The sequence below is a fragment of the Octodon degus genome, unplaced genomic scaffold (assembly GCF_000260255.1).
Source record: "Octodon degus isolate 3935 unplaced genomic scaffold, OctDeg1.0 scaffold00294, whole genome shotgun sequence".
Classification (NCBI taxonomy): Eukaryota; Metazoa; Chordata; class Mammalia; order Rodentia; family Octodontidae; genus Octodon; species Octodon degus.
In genome coordinates, this window is record NW_004524870.1 from 560,301 (window position 1) to 584,307 (window position 24,007).

The 24,007-nt window shown below is 38.0% G+C and overlaps 1 protein-coding gene across 1 annotated transcript in view; it reads right to left on the reverse strand.

Annotated features, from left to right (window-relative positions):
* The window catches only part of Mmp16 (matrix metallopeptidase 16), a 280,573-nt gene that overhangs the window by 11,343 nt on the left and 245,223 nt on the right, over positions 1–24,007 (reverse strand). The window contains exons 7-8 of the mRNA XM_004647205.2: positions 18,643–18,781; positions 1,404–1,554 (exon numbers count right to left, since the gene is read on the reverse strand). Of these exons, the coding sequence (XP_004647262.1) occupies positions 1,404–1,554; positions 18,643–18,781 (290 nt within the window). The remainder of the gene's footprint in view (positions 1–1,403; positions 1,555–18,642; positions 18,782–24,007) is intronic.

Here is a 24,007-nt window from a genome sequence, read left to right on the forward strand (position 1 = left end):
ACTTTTTTCATGGAGGCAAATAACAAGGAATTTATTTATGGTAAGACTAAGTTACTGAGATTGTCATTAAAATTTTAAATTTAAAATAAAGTTTATATCTTACTTATTTTTCTCCTAAAATTGGAGCATTATATGGGGTTAATTTCTGTTAAATAATGATACAACATCTAACTGGCATGTTAAACATTAAAGTCTGTTGTGTATGTGTGTGAATGTGTGAGAGGCAATACAATAGTATAAATAAGTCTTTTCAAAACCAAAACCCAGAAGAGGATAATTATGAGCTTCAATAATACCACTGAGCTAAAACTAAGATAACTAAAATTTGATTATTCTTGATTCATTTGTATGTATAATATTTATTTAAATTAACAAAATATTGTTCCAAACATACAAGTATTTTGTATGTAATATCTGCCAAATGTAGGCAGGGTTGCATCTACGCACAGCCAGCAGCTCCTGTGAGTTAGAAGACTACCAATATACTTAAATTTTAGGGGCCCTTTCAACAATTTCACAAAAAGAAATCAAAATAAGAGTAAAACAGCAGGGAAAGAATATTACCCTGTATGTTAAACCTTTATCCCTGTGGTAGTTTGTCAATAGATCACAACACCTGCTTGCTGGTACTTAAATAAATGGGTTCTTTAAGAAACAGAAAACAGGAATAAACTGAAATTACTTGAAAATAGTCATAAATAACTGTGTAAAGTATAATATGTTAAAAGTGTCCAAATACATACAGCCTGTGCTAAAATGTATTTTTTCCAAATAAGTCCAATTGCAAGAAAATGTATTGTAAGAGCACATATTTACAGAGCACACATAGCTTCATAGGAATGTTGAAAGCATGGGGAAAATAATAGATGTTACTGTACATATATATTCATAAGTATGAATTCACAATTCTTATACACTCATAAGAATTTCATGTTAGTTGAATAATTTGGTGAGAATGTATATTTTATTATTATCATTTATTTATTATTATTATTTTTAATTTTAGGGAAGGATCTATAGGGTGTTTAGGGTCTCACTACTAGATTGGACTTGGACTCATAGCAATCTGCCTGTTTACAGTTTACAGCATCTAACTGGCATGTTAAACATTAAAGGACTGGGATTACAGGCACGCGCCACTGTGCCCAGTCTCAATTGTTGTCTCAGGCTGAAACCCCAGCCCCTGAGCCTGCTTGCAGGCAGTTTAACCACTGAGCTATTTGGCCAGCCCTGAGAATGTGTTTTAAATATTTAGAGTACATATAAAATATTTTGTGTTGCATCTACTTTGTGTTTATATTTACACACATGGTTCATCAATAGTACATACACTTGATAGATGAGAACCTTGGACAGCTGGAAGAATTAGTTAAATGTTTCCCTCATGTAATGTGAGGACTTACCTGTCCCCTTTGAAGAAATAGGTTTTCCCAACATCTTCCCACCAAATGGCTGAATCAATCCCATGAGGGGGGATTCCACTTCCAAGAGTAATCAAGTCATGAGGGTAACCAGGTTGCAGAGTTGTATCCTTGAACACCCAATATTTGTTGCCTATATAAAATAAATGAGGAAGGCACTAATTTTTTATTGCAAGATTACAACGCATCCATTAACACAATGTGTGTAAGTTATTCTGCATAAAAACCTTGAAATAAGTTAGTAGTGGTGAAATACTAGTGTTACTTTCAAAAGTAGATATAATGAATGACTCCTTAAAATACAGTTGAAATTCATGAGTCAATTGAAAAAATAAAACAGATCTACAACTTAGCCATAAACAAACAATGCTAAATCAAGGATCATGGATTCCTCCTATAGGAATCATTGGCCTGATTTTTTGCTCAAGTAGAAATCATTTCTATAGTTTGCAAATTGTATGTCCTCAAAATACTTTTAGTGAATATTGAGATATTTTCTCTGGGATGAAGATACATTGATACACACACACACACACACACACACACACACACACACATATGTATAAATTCATTCTAATTGTTTAAAGTTAGTCATCCCTCTGACTTATGTCCTCTTTGGCTATAACACCAGCCCTTTCTTTAAAAATTTTCACTGAAGGGAGGAAAATTTTAATTCTACACTTGTTCAAAATTGCCAGAGTATGACAATGCTCAAAATTTGCAGATCAGAGTCATTTCATTGCTTTCTGGAAATTCTCTACAAACACTTCGCCTTCTTCCACATGCCCTATGTCCCTGGAACACTGTGCTTGATCTTTTGCTCTTACTATATTCATTCAATGCTCTACAGCCATTTCTCACCTCACTGAAAGTTGATTTCATACCATGTAATCCACTGAAACTTTGTCTTGGAGTATCTAGTCTTCTCCATCTAGACAACTGAACAATTTTCCATCCTGACCTCTTGATACAACTAATCACTTTAAAGTGCTTTTCTTCCTACGCAGTTAGAAAGCCATTTTCTTTTGATGTCTCTCTTCCTTCCTTAGCTGCCTGTGAACTTTTATTTTCCTTAGCCTTGAAGTTTTTATTTTTGTTTTTTGTTTTTTTTTGGGGGGGCTCAGGTCCCTGCTCTGTTCTTGCGGTAAATCACGAAGGGTCACAAACTCAAATATTATAAGAGCCACATTAGAGATGGCAAGGGTTGACCCTTCACTACTTCTAGACTCTTTACAAAGCCAGTAGATTTCCTTGGCCAGAGACCTGTCTCCTTATTCATTTAAAAGACAGTGCAATGGCATAGTTTATTTAAGTATGACCTCTTGGATCCTTTTATCCAACAACTTTTTGGGTATCAATCTTCTGAGTTAATATCTGAGAAAGTGCGATCTATTGTGTTTATTTACCAATGGGAGGCCAATTTTTTTTCAACATTTCAATGACACACATTTTAAAAATTTATGTATTTATTGGCTACAGGGTCTCACTATGTAGCTCAGACTTATATTATGATCTTCTTGTCTTGGCTTCCCAGTGCTGGGACTACAGGCCTGTGCCACCATGCCGGGTTTCAGGCTGGCACTGTATCCCCAGGGTTCCAGGGCTGGCATGGCATGTGGTACCAGGGATAGAGCTGGGGGCTTTTGTTTGCCACAACGGTGCTTAGACCACGGAACTGATGATGATTGTAATACACTGTATCATAATGCCATACTTAAAGATATTTTAAAAATTAAATAATACACTGCACTAAAAGAAAACAAAATAAACAACAAAGAAAAAACCCAAAAGAACTCTATGTCTTTAAGACAATTTAATTAGGAGTTTTTAGGTTATAACAATAAGTAATCCTGTAGATTGAAAAATCTTCCATTATGTGATACAACTTAAGTTGAAACACTAAGCATCTCAGTATGCTAAGCAATATATTAGATAGTAAGCATAGCAAAGAAAGTAAGACAGCCATCATCATTACCATGATAATCATATATGTTAGCAGAAGATGCAAATGAAAATCCAATGAATGCATATAACATTGCAGTGTTTGAAAAACTAATGATCTTTAAGAAATATATCCAAAATACAGATTAAAACTTAAGGAGTGCTTACTTTAATATTCCGGATGATCCCTCTGAAGAAATATACCTAATTCTAAAGAAAGTAAAATACCTCTGCAAGCCATGTCAAGCAGAGAGATCCAATCACAGGAGATTTTCGTATCAATGAACTGAAATATCAGTAGAGTGTTACAATTGATGAGCATGACCCTGAAAATCAACCTAAACAGATATGATCATGGATGAACCTGTAAAGCCCTCAGAGATGACATCAGTAAAGAGATGTGGCTAGTTTTATATCTTCAGAAGATAGTTTTTGGTCTCTTTTATGAAGTTAATAATGCAGGGAATAACAGAAAACAAATTTTTGAGTGTCTTTCATGAAAATTAAGTAACTGAATCATTAATCCTACAACTTAACTTACCACATATCCCAGGCACTGATACAGGCATCAGACACACAGGAGCAATGAAGAAATGCAACACCTCTATTTATAAAGCTTAGACGCCATTAAGTGGGTACAAGAAGAGCAAACTTCAACAAACCAAAGGCAGGGGACTTCAGAGAGCAAAATACCAGGAAAATTGAAAAGGAAAGATGGGTATTAACATGGGAGAGCTGAGATACAAGCTGCTTTGTATTAGATAAAAGCAGGATTTCCATCCTCAGTCATGCCTCACACAATTAAAAAGTATCTTCCCAGTGAAGAATATCTGAAAAGGATGACACATCAAGAGTAAATGCCATTTTGACATTGTGTGTCTAAAATGCTTAGAATACAGTGTGGTCAGAGTGCATAGGAAGGTTAGTCATGAGAATCATTAACACTGTTGGATTTTGAATTTATTTTAAAAGGAAATGGAAAGTCATTGAATAATTATATTTAAGTGTTCTTCAATAGTAGTGGTAGAAATATAGGTGGAAAGAGAAAATAGGGTCAAGATACATGATGATCATAAAATTGATAAGAGTGAAGGAAATGAAATGAAGATAGTATCAAAGATGATCCCTAAGGTTTGGTTCATGTAGACCGAAGACTTAGGTTGTGATTTAATAAGAGAACAAGATGAGGTTAGGTGAGTATAGTGGATTGTCAACTGATGGCCACTTGTCACACCCAGCTGAACTTGGTGCTGGGTGTGGAAGGCCCATCTGAGGATTGGTGCCAATTACATAAAAGGCAGAACTGGAGAAAAGTGAGGCTGTTAGGGAAGCTGTTTGGAGCAGCTGTTGGGGACCCGTTGAAAGCTGCTGGTTCTCTCACGCTGTTCTGCTGGAGGACTATGTCATGCTGGCCTTCCTGATGAAATTAGTTGTTCTCATTGGAGGAGAAGATTAGGACCTCATTATCAGTGAGGATGGCTGTGATTTGCTTTGGGGGAGTTCTGCTCCTCATTTTGACCATTGTTTCCAGGCTCCAGGAGAGAAGATGGTGCACTGTTCAGTCTCCTAGAAGAGCTCGTCATGTTGGCTTTCCAGAAGGGAACTCAGCTTTCCTCATCCTTGGAGAATCTCAGGACCTCACTGTTGCTGGTTCATGCTTTGGGCACTGCTTCTTGACTCCAGTGTAGATCCCTCGGCTGCTGGCACAGATCCTTCAACCCTCTCGCACAGACTCTCTAGTTTCCTTTGCTGACCTTTGAGCCTTCTCAGTGCAGATCTGTGACACAGGTCAGCATGAGACATTGTCATGGGCTTTAGGTCTCCATGTAGACTTGGGAAAGCACCATTATGAGCTCTAATTTCTCAGCTGAATTCATATAACACATTAGGATCCAGACCTTCAGCTGGATTCTTCAGTCTTTAGTGTGTGGACAGATTTCTCACACTCTTCGTATATGATTCTTTGGGTGATTGTAAAATAATCTTATAAAATGGGTCCTGTATTGTACCAATCCCCTTGCAAAAAAACCAAATCATCATAATGAGCCACTGAAGGTTCAAATCAAGGTCTTCACATGTCAATGAGACGTCTACATAAAGAAACTGTGTAGGGAACTGGGTATGTCTGTTGAAAGATCACAAATTATAAGTCACCCATAAGTATAGTATTTACTAATTTAGTACTTTGTGAGATTTTGAAGCATAGAGGATATAAAGAAGGTAAAGAGAAGAATTGCACTTCTAGAGACATGTGGTCCACACAGAAGATTACATAAAGGAACAGGGCACAGTAGGCAAGAGAGAAGGAGGGACAAAAAGTATCAAAGAGAAACATAACTGAAAATTTCAGAAGTCAAAAGAGAGCATGGGCCAGCAAGATAGCTCAGTGGACTAAGCCCCTGCTTTGACAAACACAGGAACCAGAGTTCAATACATAAAGTGAAAAGGAAAAAAGAAAAGAAAAATCAAAGGGCAATGAGAAATGACTTCATCTAGACCAAATATCTCTTAAAAACCAAATGATATATATGGTTACCTACTAGTACGCTCTACAAAATTAAGATTCCAATCATCCTAAGGTTATTCTCTTTCATCTCCTATTTAGGATAACAGTTCTTTAGTGGGTTGCAACAGAAATGATCTTGGTCATTGTGTTTTAATATTTCATGGATCTTTTCATTTAGTAGATTTACACCTAAATTCTCCCTTGAACTTGTCTCTCAAAGTCCATTCTGCTAACAGTTTTGAAGATTATCATTCATGTTTTGTTTTACATTCTCTCGCCAGCCTCTCACTGCAAATGTGTAGTCAGTCAAAATGCTGCAAAGTGAGCCGTGGGGATGCCACTTGGTCAGGTGAGCAGAGCCACCCACACTTTTGTCTTGGGTCAGGGAGTCAGGGAGTTCAGACTTTCCACCCAGCAGAAGGAAGTGACTTCCATTATATAGTTGAAGCCTGAGAAGCCATGATGGCCAGGGAGGCAGACACTGTGAGGAGGTAGAAATTGAGTAGGAGTAGTATATTAAAAGAGAAAGATGAATGGAATAGATACAGGGAGGAACACCATGGCTAGGAGAGAGACTGGGGGCCTATCAGAGAGAGAGCATCTGTGGCCAGTTTCTGAGGTATAACTGTCATACACCATAAATTTCCCATCAGCTCAATTAAACCAAAAACGTTTGTTTCTCTTGTAACAATAATACTGTGCAACATGACTTTTAAACATCCAAATGTCACATGAGATCTTAAATGCACATAAGTCTCTGAGTCTGTGGATCAGAATTCTGAACTCTAGCTAATGGACTTGTCTCTCAGCCATTTAAAAACAAATCTCTAGCATGAATAATTCCAAAAGTCTCATTTCTGATCTCCCTGCCTTCAGTCTGTCTCCCTTTTACCTACCTTCCACAAGGTTTTAAAGAGAGTTCTATAAAATACAAATCTGAAATACAAACCCAAACTCACTGGTATACCATTTCAAATTTCCTTTCAGTACAGATTGCTAATCTTATACTCAGTCCATTCAACTCTGTTCTTGGAGAAATGGAATGACATTTCAAAATTAACATTATCTCTCTGAAAAACAGATAACCTTTGAATAACAAGGACCAATTATATTGATAGATTAGTCAATCTTTACCCATATCGTATTACTTAGTACAATTTATTTTAAAGGAATACAGCCTAGCTAGTAACTCTACTATGAGAAACTTCAATATAAACAGTGTATTGGCCACAATTTTCCTTATCATGAATAGTGCCTACCAAATAGGAGCTACTTAATAGACAGTTATTGGTGGAAAAATTGAATTCAATAATGATTAATAATCAAAAATCTTTTAAAAGGAGAAAATGATGTCTATTTAAATAACATAGTGGCCATTAATATTAAATCTTAATAAATTAGGAAAAATAATTTTATAACCCATCATCAAACCTGAGAAGTTATGAAGATACCCTGTATTATTTTGGAAACCATTCATATAAGTAATTATCATTCACTGTGTACTGGGAAACACTGTCATATGAGTACAGTCACATCCAGAGCCCTTAATAAATTTGGAAAACTAAAAAAAGCAAAATCTTCAACCAAATGTCCACTTCGTTTTTTTCCAACATCAGTGAGACAGAAAATTCAGAGAGCACTGATTCTTAGCATGCTTTCTAGTTTACCTCTGCAGCAATTAAAAGAGAAAGTGTTAAAGCAATAGATAAAGAAGACAGAGACGACAGCTCTGACGGTCTGTACTGCAGCGACTCACTGCTTTCTTCACTTCCATATCGCTATTCATTAGGAAAAGGCATTCAGCTTCAATGCCTCCCATACTAGCTCTTCCGAGTAAATCTTTCATCTGCTCAATTTGATTGTGCTTTCAGGTAGCAGCACTCCAGTGTGCTTGAAAATATGCCCTTTGTTCAGTTCTTAAACTTTATCATTTACATGACAATTTCTTCACTTTTCTCAGTGGTTGCACTAGGGACATCAATGCCAAAGATGGCATGACCCAAGCAAGAAAAAAGTGTTTCTAGCAGCTTGGGTAAGATGACCACAAATCTCAGAGGTTCATATGCATAAAAAGAGAAAGGGAGTTACAGTTCTTCCAAGACAGTTCTTGATATTCTATCAAAAACTATTTCTCAAACAAATGTATTTTTAAAATACTTTTCTATACTCTTGTTCTAGTGTATCTGTCACCAAAAAGAAAAACAAGCGATCTTTCACTTTTAATAGTTCAGGCATTTATGTAATTCTGGATTAGATTTTTTGTTGTTGTTAGGAATAAGAAACAAGCAATTTCTTTTAAAGATGTAAATATAGGTTCTTTAAAAATCAAGCAAAACTGAAAAGTTACATATAAATATTTGCTGTCCTGTTGCATGATTGAATCAGCAGTTACACATGTGCTCACTTATGCACACATACAGAGAGAGAGAGAGAGAGAGAGAGAGAGAGAGAGAGAGAGAGAGAGAGTTGAGTGCTGTAACACATGCTTTGAAGTAGTGCCATCAACTTGGAAGGCTGAGGCCGGAGTACAGCAAGTTCCTCCTTAAAAAAAAAAAAAAAGATAAAAATAGCTGGAGATGTAATTCAATGTGAATTCCTGTGTTCATCTTCAGTATCCCATAAGGTGAGAAGAAAGGAAAGTAAGAGGGAAGAGAGCTACCTTGACTACAGAGCCTTTGTGCTTATTGATTATGAATAGCAGCAGTTAATTTTCTGAGTGTTTATTAATGAAATACTATTATAGAATTCATTTCCTTGCTTAGTAACGATTTTCTCAAGTCAAACTGAAATGACTGCTTCTATTTTTGAGTTTTTGGATAAGTGTGACATTCATAATCAACCCATTTTATTTTATTTATAAAAGGAGGGTTTTTAACAACCTTACTATCAGACTGTATGGCGGTTTGCAAGGAAAATATTACCTATTTGGCAGAATCAAGGCATTTATTAGATTTTACATGAGATTGACACAGTGGAGCGAGAGGAAAAACTGGTCCTTACTGACACTGTACTTGGCAGACTACGGAGGAAAAATATCAACAAGTCAGAGTTGAAGACAGAGAGGCTTTATAAAGTAAAAGGATAACCTCAGAACTTTAGTTAGGGCTTTATAAATCGATATTTAATTTGTTTCATCCATGTGCCAATCCATCCATTCATCCAAGCATCCATCCCTGCATCCATTCATCCAACATTAGCTTTTTTTCTTTTTATGTATTTGGTACAGGGTCTCACTATGCAGGTCAGACTTGTAGTGGTCCTGTTTTTAGCCTTTCCAGAACTGGGATTACAGGCATGTGCCACCATGCCAGGTCTTGGTGGCCAGCTGAGCACATCCGGGGGCAGGGCCAGGGTGGCAGGTGGTACCAAGGATCGAATCCTCATCCCTAAGTTTGCCTAAGTAGGGGCTTAGTCCGCTGAGCTATCTTGCCAGCCCTTAGTGTTAGCTTTTTTTGAATGTGTGTCTAGCATAGCCCACCCTGGGGGCAGGGCTGGCACAGCATATGGTGCCCAGGATCCAACCACAGTCCCTGCACACTTGCCTAAGCTTGCCTAAGCAGGTGCTTTAGATCACTGAGCTATCTCACCTACTCCTTGATGTAGGCTATTTAATGCCTGTGACAGTCACTGAAGTAGCAGGTACAGGTATAGGGAGAGAGGCAACACAGTGCTGGCTCTTGTGGAAGCTCCCAGGCTGGGAGAGGATAAAGATATTAAGAAAATAATCCTATGAGGTATTAAACTACATGTTATTCCCTAGAAGAGTTAGGAAATATCTAATCACATTTGTCCTTTTTATATTTTAATCAAGAGGACAGTGTCTACTCTAAGGTTACACTTCACATGTGCTTTCCTGACACCCTATGGCTGAGTCACTGGTGGAGATAGGAGTGTATGACTTTGTCCAGACAGGGTAAATAAGACAAATGGTTTAGAATCCAGCCTGATACCTTCATCATTTAACAGGTCAAAGAAATGATGTGCCTAAAGCTGTACAAGCAATTGAGAGTTCCGTACTAAAGCATGGTTCTCTTAATTTAGCGCTCATCTTACTATCTTAAATTGACTCTGCATACAACAGCTTCACACTCTGTCTGGCATTCAGAATTGCTAATGATTTCCTGCTTCCTCTCCCCTTGTCAACTAATCACTCTACATTTATTAATAGAATTGCTTATTAAGTAATCCACTATATTCTGTTCATGCTTATTATTCTATCCTCAGTCATCAGATACCTTTGAGCCTTCTTACAGTAAACAAAAAATAAATCAACCACATATTTGTTCGCTAGAGTCCTCAAGACTCTCCTTAAACATCTATATATTCTATCTCCTTTATAACAATGGTCAGTAAATGAAGGACACTAGCTACTGCCTGTCTTTGTAAATAACAGCCATGCCTAGTAACAGCTTGTCTGTGTCCACAAAGAATAAGGCATTTTCTGTGTGGACTTTTATAGAAAAGATGGAAATAGGGGCCAGGGAGATGGCTCGGTGGAATAAGCGCTCGTCTGGCAAGTGCAAGGGCCTGAGTTCAATTCCCGGTTCTGAAAAAAAAAAAAAAAAAAAGATGGAAATACATCTTTCCTGGCTGGATTTTTTTTCCAGTGCACAAAAACCAGTTTCATTGCTCAGTAAATTTTATAGGACTAATTAATATTGAAAATTGATATGTTCTTTGAGAGTATTTCAAAGACTTTAAGAAAATGTCACAAAGCAATTATTATTGTTGGATTCTTGGTTTAGAAGAACAATGAGTCCGTTTGAAGTCAGATAAGTGGGGAAAGATAACTCCACCAATTACAAGCTGCGAGGCCTGCACGAGTCACTGGCCATCGCCTGCCTAATTCCTACATGACAACTGAGACTCAGGAGACTGAAAATAATGAGACTTCAAATATATTCCCCATGTATCTGGCTCATGATGTTCAGTAGGTGGTATTTATGATTATCACATAACACAGTATTTCACTGGTTGGATTTACTCACCATGCCAATAATAAATGCTTCTGTGTATCGGTTCATGATAGTGCTCCATGTATGGAATATGTTTTAATGTTGACATTGTGCATAGTTAGATCCCTCAAGAATTTTGAATAAGTGCCAAAGTTTGAAAGTTAGTTTCACCACACTGAGCAATTAAAAAGTTAACATCTGGTTTGACTGTGCTAACAAAACATCATTCTATCATATTAAAGATACCTGAGCACTAATAGAATAGCTGAATAGAACAGCACACATAGCAATTCAGTTTCTGAAGAAAAGCGTGTGAGTTCCTTGAACTGTGATATATTTTCTATTTCTGTGTCTCTCTAACTAAACCAACAACCTTACAAGCATGAATAAAGGAGAAGAACTCAGTGTTGCCTGTCAAATGTCAAGTAGAGAGATGAAAGGGAGTTTGTACAGACACCACGACTTTAAATATGCCAAATGATATTCGCATATTCTAAACCACGAGCCCGCTGTCATTCAGTGAGAAAGTCTGCTACTTGGACATCTAGCCTCATGTTCAGAAACAAGCAGGAGCACTGCGGAGCACCCTGTCTGGCAAGGGATGACACGTATGGCTTCTTTCAAGGAAAAAATTTGCAGTCAAAAGGAAATACCGGGGCCAGGGAGATGACTCAATGGAATAAGTGCTTCCCTGGCAAGCGCAAGGGCCTGAGTTCAATCCCTGGTTCTGCCAAAAGAAAAAGAAAAACTTCCAAAAGGAAATACAATGCAAAACAGAACCACACAGTATGTGAGTTGAAAAGAAAATGTTGTTTAAAATATTCATCTACTTCCTTGTATCTTGCTTCACTTTGCAAAAAATGCCAGTGCTTTTATAGGAAACATGAAACACAATAGCAAAGCCCGAACTGCATAAAAGCAAGATCAAGGAAATTGAGGAGCAAAAATCAAATGAAGATGAGCAACATAAAATAGGAATGAGGAGAATATTCAAAACATGGCCGTTAACATACCTAAAATTAAATTGAAATTATATGTTTTATACTATGCTTGTTTATCTGTTCACATATTAAGGCCAAGTTGTTGCCAGTTTGTGAAATTACAATTACAGGTGCGCTGAGCTGGTTTCTAGCCTGTGCTGTTCTATATTCAAACAAACTGCTAAGGAAAGCCACATTTTCTCTTCAGTTCTTACCAGTATTGCTAGTCATTTACATTTTATCCATTTTACCTGGTCCCTAGCGGTACCTCATGGTGATTTTCATTTACTTTTCCCTAATGGACACAACAGATAAAGCACCTTGTTATGTGCTGATCTTCCATGTGTATATCAACCTTGGTGCAATTTTTACTCAAATAATTTGTTTGCAAATTGTATTATTTTTACTGCATTCTGAGAATTCATTATGTATTCTGCACTCTACATATGCTTGGTAAGTGTTGTATTTTGTGTGTAGCTTATCTTTATTCTCCTAAAATTTTAACAGATATTTTAAATTTCAACTTATTTTTCTTTTGGGAATCATAATTTTGACTTTTTAGTGTTTAAGTTGAGGGTAATCCCATTCTGAATTATTATTTGTATTAAGTGGAATGTGTGGACTAGTGATTGCTTTTTGAATATGGATATCAGTGGTTTTGTTGCTGGATATCCTGGGCAGTGAGTCTTCCCCGTACTTTTCAAATAAAATATCTGAAATAAAAAATTACTTTTTCACATATAGTTAAGTCTTTTCTTGAAGTCTGTCATATTCTGAATAATTTAGTCTGCCTTTACGCCTTTGCCTATGATATGCTATCATAATTACTATGGATTTAAAATAAGACTTGAAAATCAAGTACTAAGTTCAAAGTGGCTTCATTTATTTTGGGCATTTTGCATAAAGATTTTAGAATCAGTCCATTCATTACTATGAAAAAACTTGGAAATATTATGGTTATCATTGCAATGACTTAATAGATCACCTTGGTAAGATTTCAGAGTGTAAAAATATTTAGTGTCCTAACCCATGAATATATTTGTAGAATCATATAAGTCTTATTTACTTTCATTTAGTAAAGTTTTGTAATGAATAATATATATATATATATATATATATATATATATATATATATATATATAGTGACTTTAATTTTTTCCAACACCTCATTGTTTTTTGGTAGTGTGTGATGGGAGACGGTTCTCCATAGGTTTCTGCCTTTCAGTATGTCCTGCAAGCAGTGGCACTGACTGCCTTTGTTCTGTAACACAATTCTAAAAATAACTTGTATACCAAATGATCTTGGGTAATAAAGGTACTTTCTCCTTCTACGGAAAAGAGAAAGTCAGATTTGTCTAGAAAAACAAAGAAAATGTCTTCCTTCAGGAAAAAAGAAATACAGGCAAGCTTATTTCTTATCACAAACCTTCAAGTTCTTTAAGTTTGAGGCTTTTTTCTGCAATAAAACTGATTATGTGCACGCAAGTTACCTGTCATTTTTTGTCAGGGAACCTACGGGAACAACGATAGCCACAATTTTGTCTGTGTCCCTTCCTCTGTCTGAGGGGTTTATGTCTTCTGCCAACACCCACAAAAGTGAGAAAGATAATGCCATTAGCTTATCCTAAAGGTAGAATCTCAGATCCTTCACAGTTCTTGAAAATACACATAAAGAAAAATAAAATTTGTGTAGTTTATCTCATCAACCTTGCCAAACTCTTGTCAAATTGAGATGATTTTTGATTCACTGCATCTTATTTCTGCACAGACAATCATGTTGGACTGTGAATAAAGTTTTATTTCTCACTGATATGGATGCTTCCTATTTAAAGTCATTCCATTTTGGGCCAGCGAGATAGCTCAGCGGTCTACAGCGCCTGCTTAGGCAAGCATAGGCAGCTGCAGTGGACCATGGTTCAATCCCTGTCACCACATGCCCTGCCAGCCCTGCCCTAAGGGTGGGCTGAGCCAGTCAAAATAAATAAATAAACAAACAAACAAACAAATAAAGTCATTCCCTTTTTATACTTGATAAAACTTCTCACAAAATATTGTCTGGACTTGATACAGGTCAACATCCTTGTCTTGTTCCTGATCTTGTAGGGACTGCCAAATAAGCAGTGGGACCTTATTTCATGAAATCATTAGTTTGCAAACAATTTGGTTCACAAACAGAAGCATTTGGCAAAATTTTATTCTTCTTTGGGAACTCTGTATCAGATGACAAACATGAACGTGACCTTGTCTTCCAGAATTAAGTTTATAAAAACCAAATTGCCACTATATTATATGCTTTATATTTCTGGGTCCACAAGTTTGTATCCTTGTAAATATTCTTTTTTGTTTTTAATGTAGTTGGTCCAGGGTTTCACTACCCAGCTCAACCTCATAGTGGTCCTCCTGTTTTCAACCTCCCCAGCACAGGGGTTATAAGGTGTACCACCACAGCTGGTCTCAGCAGCCGGCTCAGCATGCCAGGGGATGGGGAATGGGCGTGGCATGTGGTGCCTGGGGTTGAACCCTGGTCCTTGGGCTTGCCTAAGCAGGCACTTAGTCTGCTGATCTATCTCACCTGCACTCCTTGTAAATATTCATGAGCTTTGTCCTAGCATCATGACTTGGTAATGATTCGAACACTTACTCTGAATATTTGTTGGGCAGCACCAAGGCAGTGCTCATGCCTAGTTAAGTGCTCCTCACTGCTGTAGCAAGACTTCATAGTTCTCTACCCAGTGCTCAAGAAAATGTGACTGGGGGGAGCAGGTACTGTCGAACTCTCAGTGGTTCAGCAGCCTGATGCTGCTCCTTTGCCCACGCTAGTGCTTTTCTGGCTTACAGTTTCCTTAAACATTCCCCAAACTGTGTTCTCTCAAGTCTTTACAGGGTTGGTCTACCTGCTGATCTCAGGGCCTCTACGCTGTTCTCCAGTCTCTGCCCCAAGATACAGGAGATAGCTCAGCAGCAGACGTGACTGTCTGACAAGGGCAAGGTCCTGAGTGTGATCCCTGGTGCCGCAGTCTCTAATGTAAAGACTGCTTTTATATTTTTGAAAAGTTAAACAAGCACATAGTAGACTGTGGTAGCACACTCCCATAACCTCAGATTTCCAGAAGGCTCAGGCAGGGACACTGTAAGTTTGAGCCGAGCCTGGACAACATGGTGACTTAGAAAGACCCTGTCTAAAAAATGAAATAGAGTGCCAGCCAAACAACTCAGGAGATTAAAGCACTTGCAAGCAGGCACAGGGGCTGGGTGTTCGATCCCAGGGCCTGCCATGCCAGCCCTGCCCCCAGGGCATGCTGAGATGGCAACTGAGTCTGGGCATGGTGGCACACACCTGTAATCCCAGCTCTTGGGAGGCTGTAAACAGGCAGATCACTACGAGTCCGATCTAGTGGTGAGACCTGAACACCTGGTGGACCCTTCCCTAAAATACAATAAATAAATAAATAATAAATAATAAATAAATGCATTAGGGACGCAGCTCAGTACAAATATGCAGTTTATTGTCTTTGTTGCTATTGTTTTATACAGGGTCTTGCTACACAGCTGACTCATAGTGATGCTCCTGTCTCAGCCTCCCTAGTGCTGGGATTACAGGTGTACACCACCACACCTCGTTCTGGGGCCAGCAGGGCATGCGGTACTGGGGATCACACTTGGGACTTTGCACTTGCTAGGCTGACGCTTATGCCACTAAGCCATCGCTCCAGTCCAAATGGGCAAGTTGAATCCAAAATAATTATGGATTATAATGGACTACAATATATAAAATAGTTATTATTTCCTGGTAACAAAAAAGGTTTTTTTTCAAATACTAGTTTAAGAGAGAGAAAGAACAAGAAGGTCTTTCCCTCACGGGGCTGCTGCACTAGCAGGAAGGGTACATAAGCAGTGCATGGAGGAAATGCCTATGCGGTCCATCAGATGGCGGATAGCAAAGGGCAGTAAGGAAGAGCGTTGGGCTGCCAGAAGTGGTGTGTGTGGGCTCCCAGCTCATGGGCTAAAAGGGGGTGGCAACCTTAGGAGTGAAGGTATAGGAACTTCTGAGTATCTTTTTTAAATGATAAAGGCCACAAAAACACTTGTTAAGAAGAGACAGTCATTTGGGTGGTGGTGAAGGTAAGGATAGAGAAACCTCAGCCTTGGGGTTCCTACTTCCCTGCTGCTTGCAGTAAAGCATTCACTAGGGACACAGGTTATCTGGGTGGCAATATGCAGAGCTTTGGACCCCTGTGGATAGCAGTGTGTTCAGAGCAGGAGAGCTCCGTCCCAGCAGGCCTTGCGAGGTTTACTAAAAAATAGTAGCGAAAGGGAGCTGGAGGAAGCAAGCAGCAGTGACCAAGGTTCTAAGGCAGGACATTTCTTGCTATGGATAATGCCATCAGAAGAGACCATGACAGGCATAACAGCTGGGAATATAGCTCAGTGGCTCAAGTGCCTGCCTGGCATGCAGAAGTCTTGAGTTTGATTCCTGAGACCACTCCCACAACCTTCCCCTAAAAAAGACATGCACAACATTAGAAGTTAAATAATTCTGTTATAAGCAACAAAGTTATTGCCATTGTCAGCACCATAAAAGAAGCGTCTTACTAAACTGAATCGGTATTTACTGATACTGTGTTTTAGTAAATGATTTTTGAGCCCCTCCTATGCACGGAGTCTTGTTTGAGAACTAAAAATACAGCTGTGTCAAAAAAATACAAACAAGATTCAAGAGCTCAGAGTGAAATTACATTTGAATATTTGTGGATGGTTTTTGTATATTTGACCAGCACTGTGTGCCAGTTGGGAGGCTTCACTTAGGGTGTTGGGGGTGTCGTGAGGTCAGGCTCTTCTGCTGGCTGATGAGAGATGAAAGAAGCCAGCCATTCCACCAGTGAGCGAGGAAGAGCCCTGAGGCACTCATGAGCTGTGTGGCAGGGACTTTGACGCTGTGGCAGTTTCTCCTCAGGCATTTTGTCAGAGAGCTCTATTGATCTAGGGATGAGAAGAGACCTCCCTCCTGGTTTTTGCTGCTACTGTCGGGACTAAAAAGGTATAAGGGAGAGAAATGTCCAGACAGCTGCCTGAGAGTCACAGCCCGTAGGTGGCGTACCTGCTTTGTCCATAGTGGCATACTATGTGTGCCTGCATTGATGCATTCATTACAGAACAAGAAGGCAATAGTACTACTGGTGCTCTTCCACGTTGCAGCAGTGGCTGGCATTTAGTAAGAGCACACATGCACCAAGGATCTGACATGCAGTAATAATTTAGACCTCAAAAGAATCCTGTGTAGGGGAATACAAACCTCATTTTCCACATGAGGAAGCTGAGGTAAATAAAACCGTTGCCCAATTCAGGGAGCCAGTATGTGTTCAAAATTGGTAATATGACTTCAGAAGCTACATAATCTTATAATGAATGTACTGCTCCCACTCCTTTGTCAAGAAACAATACATAAAGATGGGATGCATTCCAAATATTTCGTGTCATTTCAAAAGGTACTTTGAATCTCTTATTAAATTGTTTTCCAGATTCTGCTTTCACTACCCTTATTGTCTGCACAAACTCTACTAGTATGATTCTGAGAGACTTAGTTTTTTGGGATAAGATTCCTTTTCCTTCCTTCGAATTATGTCTTTATTTAAGCTCTTTTTGGTCCTTCTGGCTATTGGAGAAGTGTCCAGTCATGTTCCTTCCACATGCACATTCTCCTCAGCTCAGCTTAGCGCAGCTCAGCTCAGGTGACCCCACAGTTCCCCTAGTCCTCCAGCACCTTTTGGTTCTTGTTCTTGTCATTACTGGCACAGACCTGAGGTTTATGCTGTATATAGCAGTCATTTTTGAGGAGAGAACAGACTTCATGGTATCCACTTTACCAGAGAGCTTGCTTTGGCATGCACATTTAGTGGTACTTGTTCTATTAAATTCATTGCCTAAATAATAGACCATAAATTTCACAATGCTGATAATTGTGTGCATTCTGTTTCTTATAAGCAACCCTTGCTTTTATGAGTATGTTCTTAGTGTAATGGAAATTATTTTATAAACTGATTATATTAGGCTGGGGTTTGAAGATTATATATGCAGTTAAATTACGAAATAAGATTTCACTGCATAATAATAGTAAGCAACTCTACATACTCTAACATCACACAGAAAATTCAAGACAGATTTAAACAAAGGAAAGATGGTTATTTATTTATTTTGAATACTAGGAAGCCAAGTATATATGTTCTAAAAAGTAGAATATTTCCCAATATGCTTTCTGGGCTGGGGATATAGCTCAGTGATCTAATCACCTGCCTGGGACGTGCAAGGACCCGTGTTCAATCTCCAGTACTGCATGCCATGTGGGCCCTGGAGCTCCTGGTACGCCATGCCAGTCATTGAACCCTAGCGTGGTGGCACATGCCTGTAATCCCTATATCCTAATCTCATGACTCACACATGTCATGAACATAAGCATTCAAACTTGGTGACATAACTTCAGAACCTATATAATGTTATAATGAATGAATTACTCTCTTTTTTAAATACATAATTTGTAAAGGTAGAATACATTCCAAGAGTTCAATTTCATTTTAATGGGTAGTTTGAAACTCTTACTAAATTGTTTTCCAAATTCCAAGTTATTTATGATGATGTATACATAAAAATACTATATGAGAGAAAGAATAAAACTTTAAAATTTCTTTATATTTAAATTGTGTAACTAATATACAATTTCTTTCATAAAATTTATTCACTAATCTTACTCAAGAGGTTTTACATGTTCACCTATATACATGCCTCAGAGCGCTGGGAAAAAATGATCAAAATATAACACATCCAGATATAGAAAAGAGCCTTACCCTTAAAGAAGACAAAATTTCCATCACTGTTTTCATACACTGCATCGATACTGGGAGGCAGTCCCCGCCAGAAGTAAGCAATGTGCATGGGGTATCCGTCCATCACCCTGTTGTTTCTTACTCGCCAGAACCACTGATCCTGGAAATGGAGCAAAATCGTCAGTCAAAAGACATGTGGACGCCACACCAGCTGTGACTGGACAGTTTCAGAGCTAAGCTAGCCTCGTCCTACAGCCAAACAGAGCAAGGGCTTAACAGCCTCGCAGTAATCATCACGCAATGTTCTGAAATGAACAACTCCCCAGTCTTCAAGCCATACAGAGTGGTTAAAAACGTAACGTCAAAGTACTTGATCTGGTCATATTAAATTATCCCCAAGGCTTTCTGTCTGGAAAATAGAAGTAGCACAAACAAGTCCTTCCAGAACGAGGATGCAAATGAGCTTCCTGAAAAAGAGAAAAGCAGCGTGGCTCCTGGGCATCCTACCGGGCATCCTCACACTTCTGCACACGTGACATCTCCACACCTAAAATGTTGGGGACTGCCTAGGGAACAAGTGCCGCTGCTGTGCCCAGGTCGCACCTGTGTTCACGTGTAATTATAAACCTAGCACATTTGGAGTCATTCAGTGGGTCCTACTTCACTCAACAATGACTATCTAAATGATCAAATTCATCTTTAAAAACGAATTATTGCCGAAGATTTTTGTTGTGGTGAAATGCCTCAGCTATCTTCTAACATGATAGACTTTATATCTCTCAATCATTCTATGGGTTACCTATAGATGCTTATTTTTAAAGAGAAACATATGATTTAGTCTATTGTGTTTATAAAGTTGCTGAATTATTAATTTGCCTACCAATGATGTATTTCAAAAAAATATTAATGGAATAAAAGCAAGCAATCAACAAAGCAAACAAACAACAATAGGAAAAAAAAGCACAGGACCTTAAAAAATACCAAAAATATCACTTATGACATTGGGTATTTTCCTATTAAATATTTCAGAATAAACTAAGATCTATTCAAAGTGCTTTAATGTTGGAATGCAAGGTAAATTTAAAATCCAATATATCAGGCTTGCAGATAGCTTGGAGGACTAAAACACCTGATTAAGCAGAGTACAGGGGCTGGGGTGCCCTGCCAGCCCACCCCTGGGGTGCGCTGTGATGGAGACTGAGACTGGATGTGGTGGTGTGCACCTGTAATCCTAGTGCTTGGGAGGCTGAAAACAGGAGGACCACTATGAGTCCTGTCTACATAGTGAGACCCTGTAGATCTTGTACTAGATATATAAAATAAAATAAAATACAATACATCAAATTTTATTTCATTTTTTAAACTTCACTTCAAATTTATGTACATACAAACTCATATAACCATTAATTATTTCTACTAGACAAGCATGACTTATTAACCCGTCAGTTTAAATTCTTTGTCCTCTTTCTTTCTCTGTTCTTCTAAAACAGAGGTCAATAAATGATGAATTGGAGTTTTCCCATGTTTATGAGTAAGGAAAGGTTGGCTTGACTGAACTTCCTAGGGTTCCTCAATTACACACACACACACACACACACACACACACACACACACACAATGCACCGATGATTTGTAGATTTCAGGTAATATGGTAAAAGTAAAGTTTGCCTTTAAAAAGTCTACCAGTTATCATGGATTGTCTAGTGATCCCTGTTATGTAGATAGGAAGAGGTAGCTTAATTGAGAGCTCTGTGTTCATGTTCCCGTCTTGGTCTGTTCCACAATATCTGTGTCACCTTGGTCAAGAGACTCGCCCCTGAGTTAATTGGAAACTCACATTTACCTCCTGTCATGATCGCCACTGTACTAAACATAATGAGCTTTTGTGGGTGGGGAAACTAGTAGCACTTATGTTTGGGTTTTCATTTCTTTAGTATTATGGTGAAATTACCCAAACCACATTTTATGTTTGTGTTTCTGTTCAAGGTTTTAGCTCTTACATTGTTTACTTTTCAGAATCCAGTCATGTAGCTCTTTCCCTCCAAGATCTCATGTTATCAACTTTTTCTTATAATTATCCTTCTACTTGGCAGGTTAAATTAATAAAGATTTTATCAATATGTAGTAGAAAAATTGAACGGATTTTAAAATGCAAAGTTACTGAATTTTGCAAAGAAAAAAAAAGATTATGGTCGGGGGAAATACATGTGGGTGTATAGATCAGAGACTTACTGGTAAAGAATGTAAGAAAATGATAATTTAATTATTTAAAGAAAAACACCCTACTTTTTTGTCTAAAGTAAGTAATTTGCATAAAGTATCCATCTATCACCCTGTTGTTTCTCTCTCGAAAAACCACTGATCCTGGAAGGGAGCATTAGGGGCTTGTAATTAGATATACGATGGTGCCAATCACCAAATAAAATATATTTGTTAAATTATTTTAGTGTGTCTATGAAACAATAAATTAAAATGACTAAGAACCTACTAGATTTTTATAAATAAACAATGTGTATTCTTTTTGGAAGAATTAAAGAGAACCTCTTCTAGAAGTCTATGATATTATCCTTGAAGCATGTAGGAAAAATACCTCTGTTTTCATCCTTACCAAACACTGTAAGTTTTGTTTTGACTTTAGCTGATAAGAAAGGAAAAGGAACAACCTCTGTGGAGTTGAAAATCTGCTATTTTAGTGTTGCAAAAGGAGGAGAAAAGCTACAGTAAATGAAATAATAGCAATAACAAAATAATAATAACATCCACTACTAGCACATCCACAAAGTAAGCTTATGAAAATAAAACATGGTTTGATAACAACCAAACTTGGTGAATTTGTGCTCAAATACAAATATTTAACTTAAGATAAAAGTATTTATGGTCTTACATATCAACTTATCTTTTTGTGTAGCATGGGACCTGTGAAAACCATTTTGTGTTTTCTTAGAGATAAGCCCTCTCAGTATTTTACTGCATCCGCAATGAGCCAGTAACAGAGTGGAGAAATTTAAATCACCTCCCTTCTACTCTCTTTAAAATTCCAACTTACAGCAGGCATGGTGTTCACTGAGAGCTAGATAAAAAACTAAAGTGTCTTTGACATTTGAAGATGAAGTTATAATGTCATTGATATATCATTGCAGAGGATGCTGTTTTCTGGACAAGTGAAAATAATAATTAGAACTAATCTACTTTCACTTCTCTTGGATCCACAGGGTCATTATGTGACTCATAACTTGTCTCAAACCAGTTCCTAGGTGTCAAAATTCATTTTCAGACCCTACCCTAACTGGCCACTCTTGTCTTGACCTAACCTTCTCATTTCTGAAATAGCATCCCATAACTCATCGCTAACATTATTCTCTGAGCTGCCGTGCTATCTCAAGGTCTCTGAGTGGCCTCTTACTCATCAAGAATGAAATTCAAAGCTGGGCCTGGTCTGCACTCCCACTGGGTTCCTCGCATCCTCCACACGCACTTGTATCCCAGTTACAGTAGTTTTCTTATGGCTTCTGGACAGACTGAATCTCTTCTTCACATAATTTGCTCTACTTTGAATGTTTAATGTTCCTTCCCTTTCTCACAATTTCCTCCTTTTAATCTCGACTGGAAAATTAGCCCTAAATTCAAATGCTGAAATCCTAACCTGTAAAGGAGGAGGTGTTGTGAAGGGGCATTATTTTTTCATGAGGATGCAGCCTCCATGAATCTAGTTAGTGGCCTTACAAAGGAAGTTTCAGAGCGATCCCTTCCTCCTCCCCCTGTAAAAGAACACCGCCGGAGGCAGCTATCTATGAGAAAGTGGGCCCTCATCAGACACAGAACTGTGAGGAGTACGTATCTGCTGTTTATAGATCGCTTTGTTTACGACATTTTGTTACAGCAGCCTACAGAAACTAAGATACACTGCGAGACTCTTTCTTGGTATTTCTATGTTCTCTTCCTAGCCCTTGTGGAGTTGGTGTGTGTGTCTATAAATCCATGTGTGCCTCAATGATGTCCTTCTGCTTCATCACTCTATGTGCCACACCAGAAAAGGGACAGCATGTTTCTGTTTATCACTAAATTGTCAACATTGAGGTATTGAGAACTGTCCCTGGATTTTATAGGAAACAAACATGCACTTAACGGAGAGCTCTTTCTATATTTTCAGCAAAGCACCACAGGATGAATAACACTATATTTGAGATTCCTCAAGCCTAGGTAACTGCTTAGTGTGGATAACAAACTGATTTACTTAGGGTGACATAATAATAAAAGGTTTTCCCTGGCTGCGAAGAAAATAAGTTACATACATACATACTGACTGTGATCACAAGCAATCCTGAGTTGTTTCTGAGGGATGATCATGTGCCAAGGAGACATAAGATATGCACCAATGGGGAAAGAAAGAAAATTGTACAGCCAGGCAGGCATATGGGGAAAGCAACTGCATGACTGCTTAAAAGGTAAAGGAAGGTCTTTGGGAGCAGAGAGAGAGAGATGTGTGCAGCATGCCCTAGACGCTCTGTCCAGCAGGAAGCCCCTGGGAGCCAGACCCAGAGGAGCTAGACCTAGGGAGGCAGGGGGGCAAGAGCAGCTGTGGAGATCTAGGCAGGAGGGCAGAGTGTCTTTGTATTTTCTTGGTATAGTTTCTTCATTTGACCACATTCTACATTCATTTGAAAGTTGAAAACTGAACATTGGGGTTGCATAAAAAAATTTACTATAATTTAATTAAATTCCACATTAAATTATTGTTTTTGGGCTCCCTGACTATATAGAGAATTATAAAAAGCACTACAGCATTTTTAAAAAAAGAAAACAAAGCTATTCACATTAAATTAGGTGTACATTTTTCCACATAGGAAAAGAAAAAATAAGATTATAACTTAAAAAAAACCACTACTGATGCTTAATAAGGTGTATCCAGTAAAGACGGTGTCATTCTGGGAAACTATCCTCACCTTACCACAGCAGATGGCACAAGTCACATTTTGGTATATAACATAAACATTAGGAAGAAACATGCTCAAAGCAACCATTAGGATATATTTTTTTCATGAAGACTGTCATGAATATCTGCAAAGATTTTGCAAGAACGACTTTCAAGGCTCATTAATCCAAGACGGTCCTAAAGTGATTCTGAGAGAAATGATGCAGAAATGCATCTCAGTAGGTCAAGCACTTTGGACAGTGCCTGCACTTTTGCAAAAATGTGCAAAATACAAACTCACTATAGTAGTAAAAGGAAATAACAGATTCACAAGGCATTCATTTAGGTAAGCCATTTCTGTAGTCATAATTCTGGAATTTCCCTCAATGTGTTTATTTTCATGAAGCTTGTGTTAATATTTGGATTTTAAGTTTACTTCAATATACATATCTCTTTTTTTTTTTTTTTTTTTTT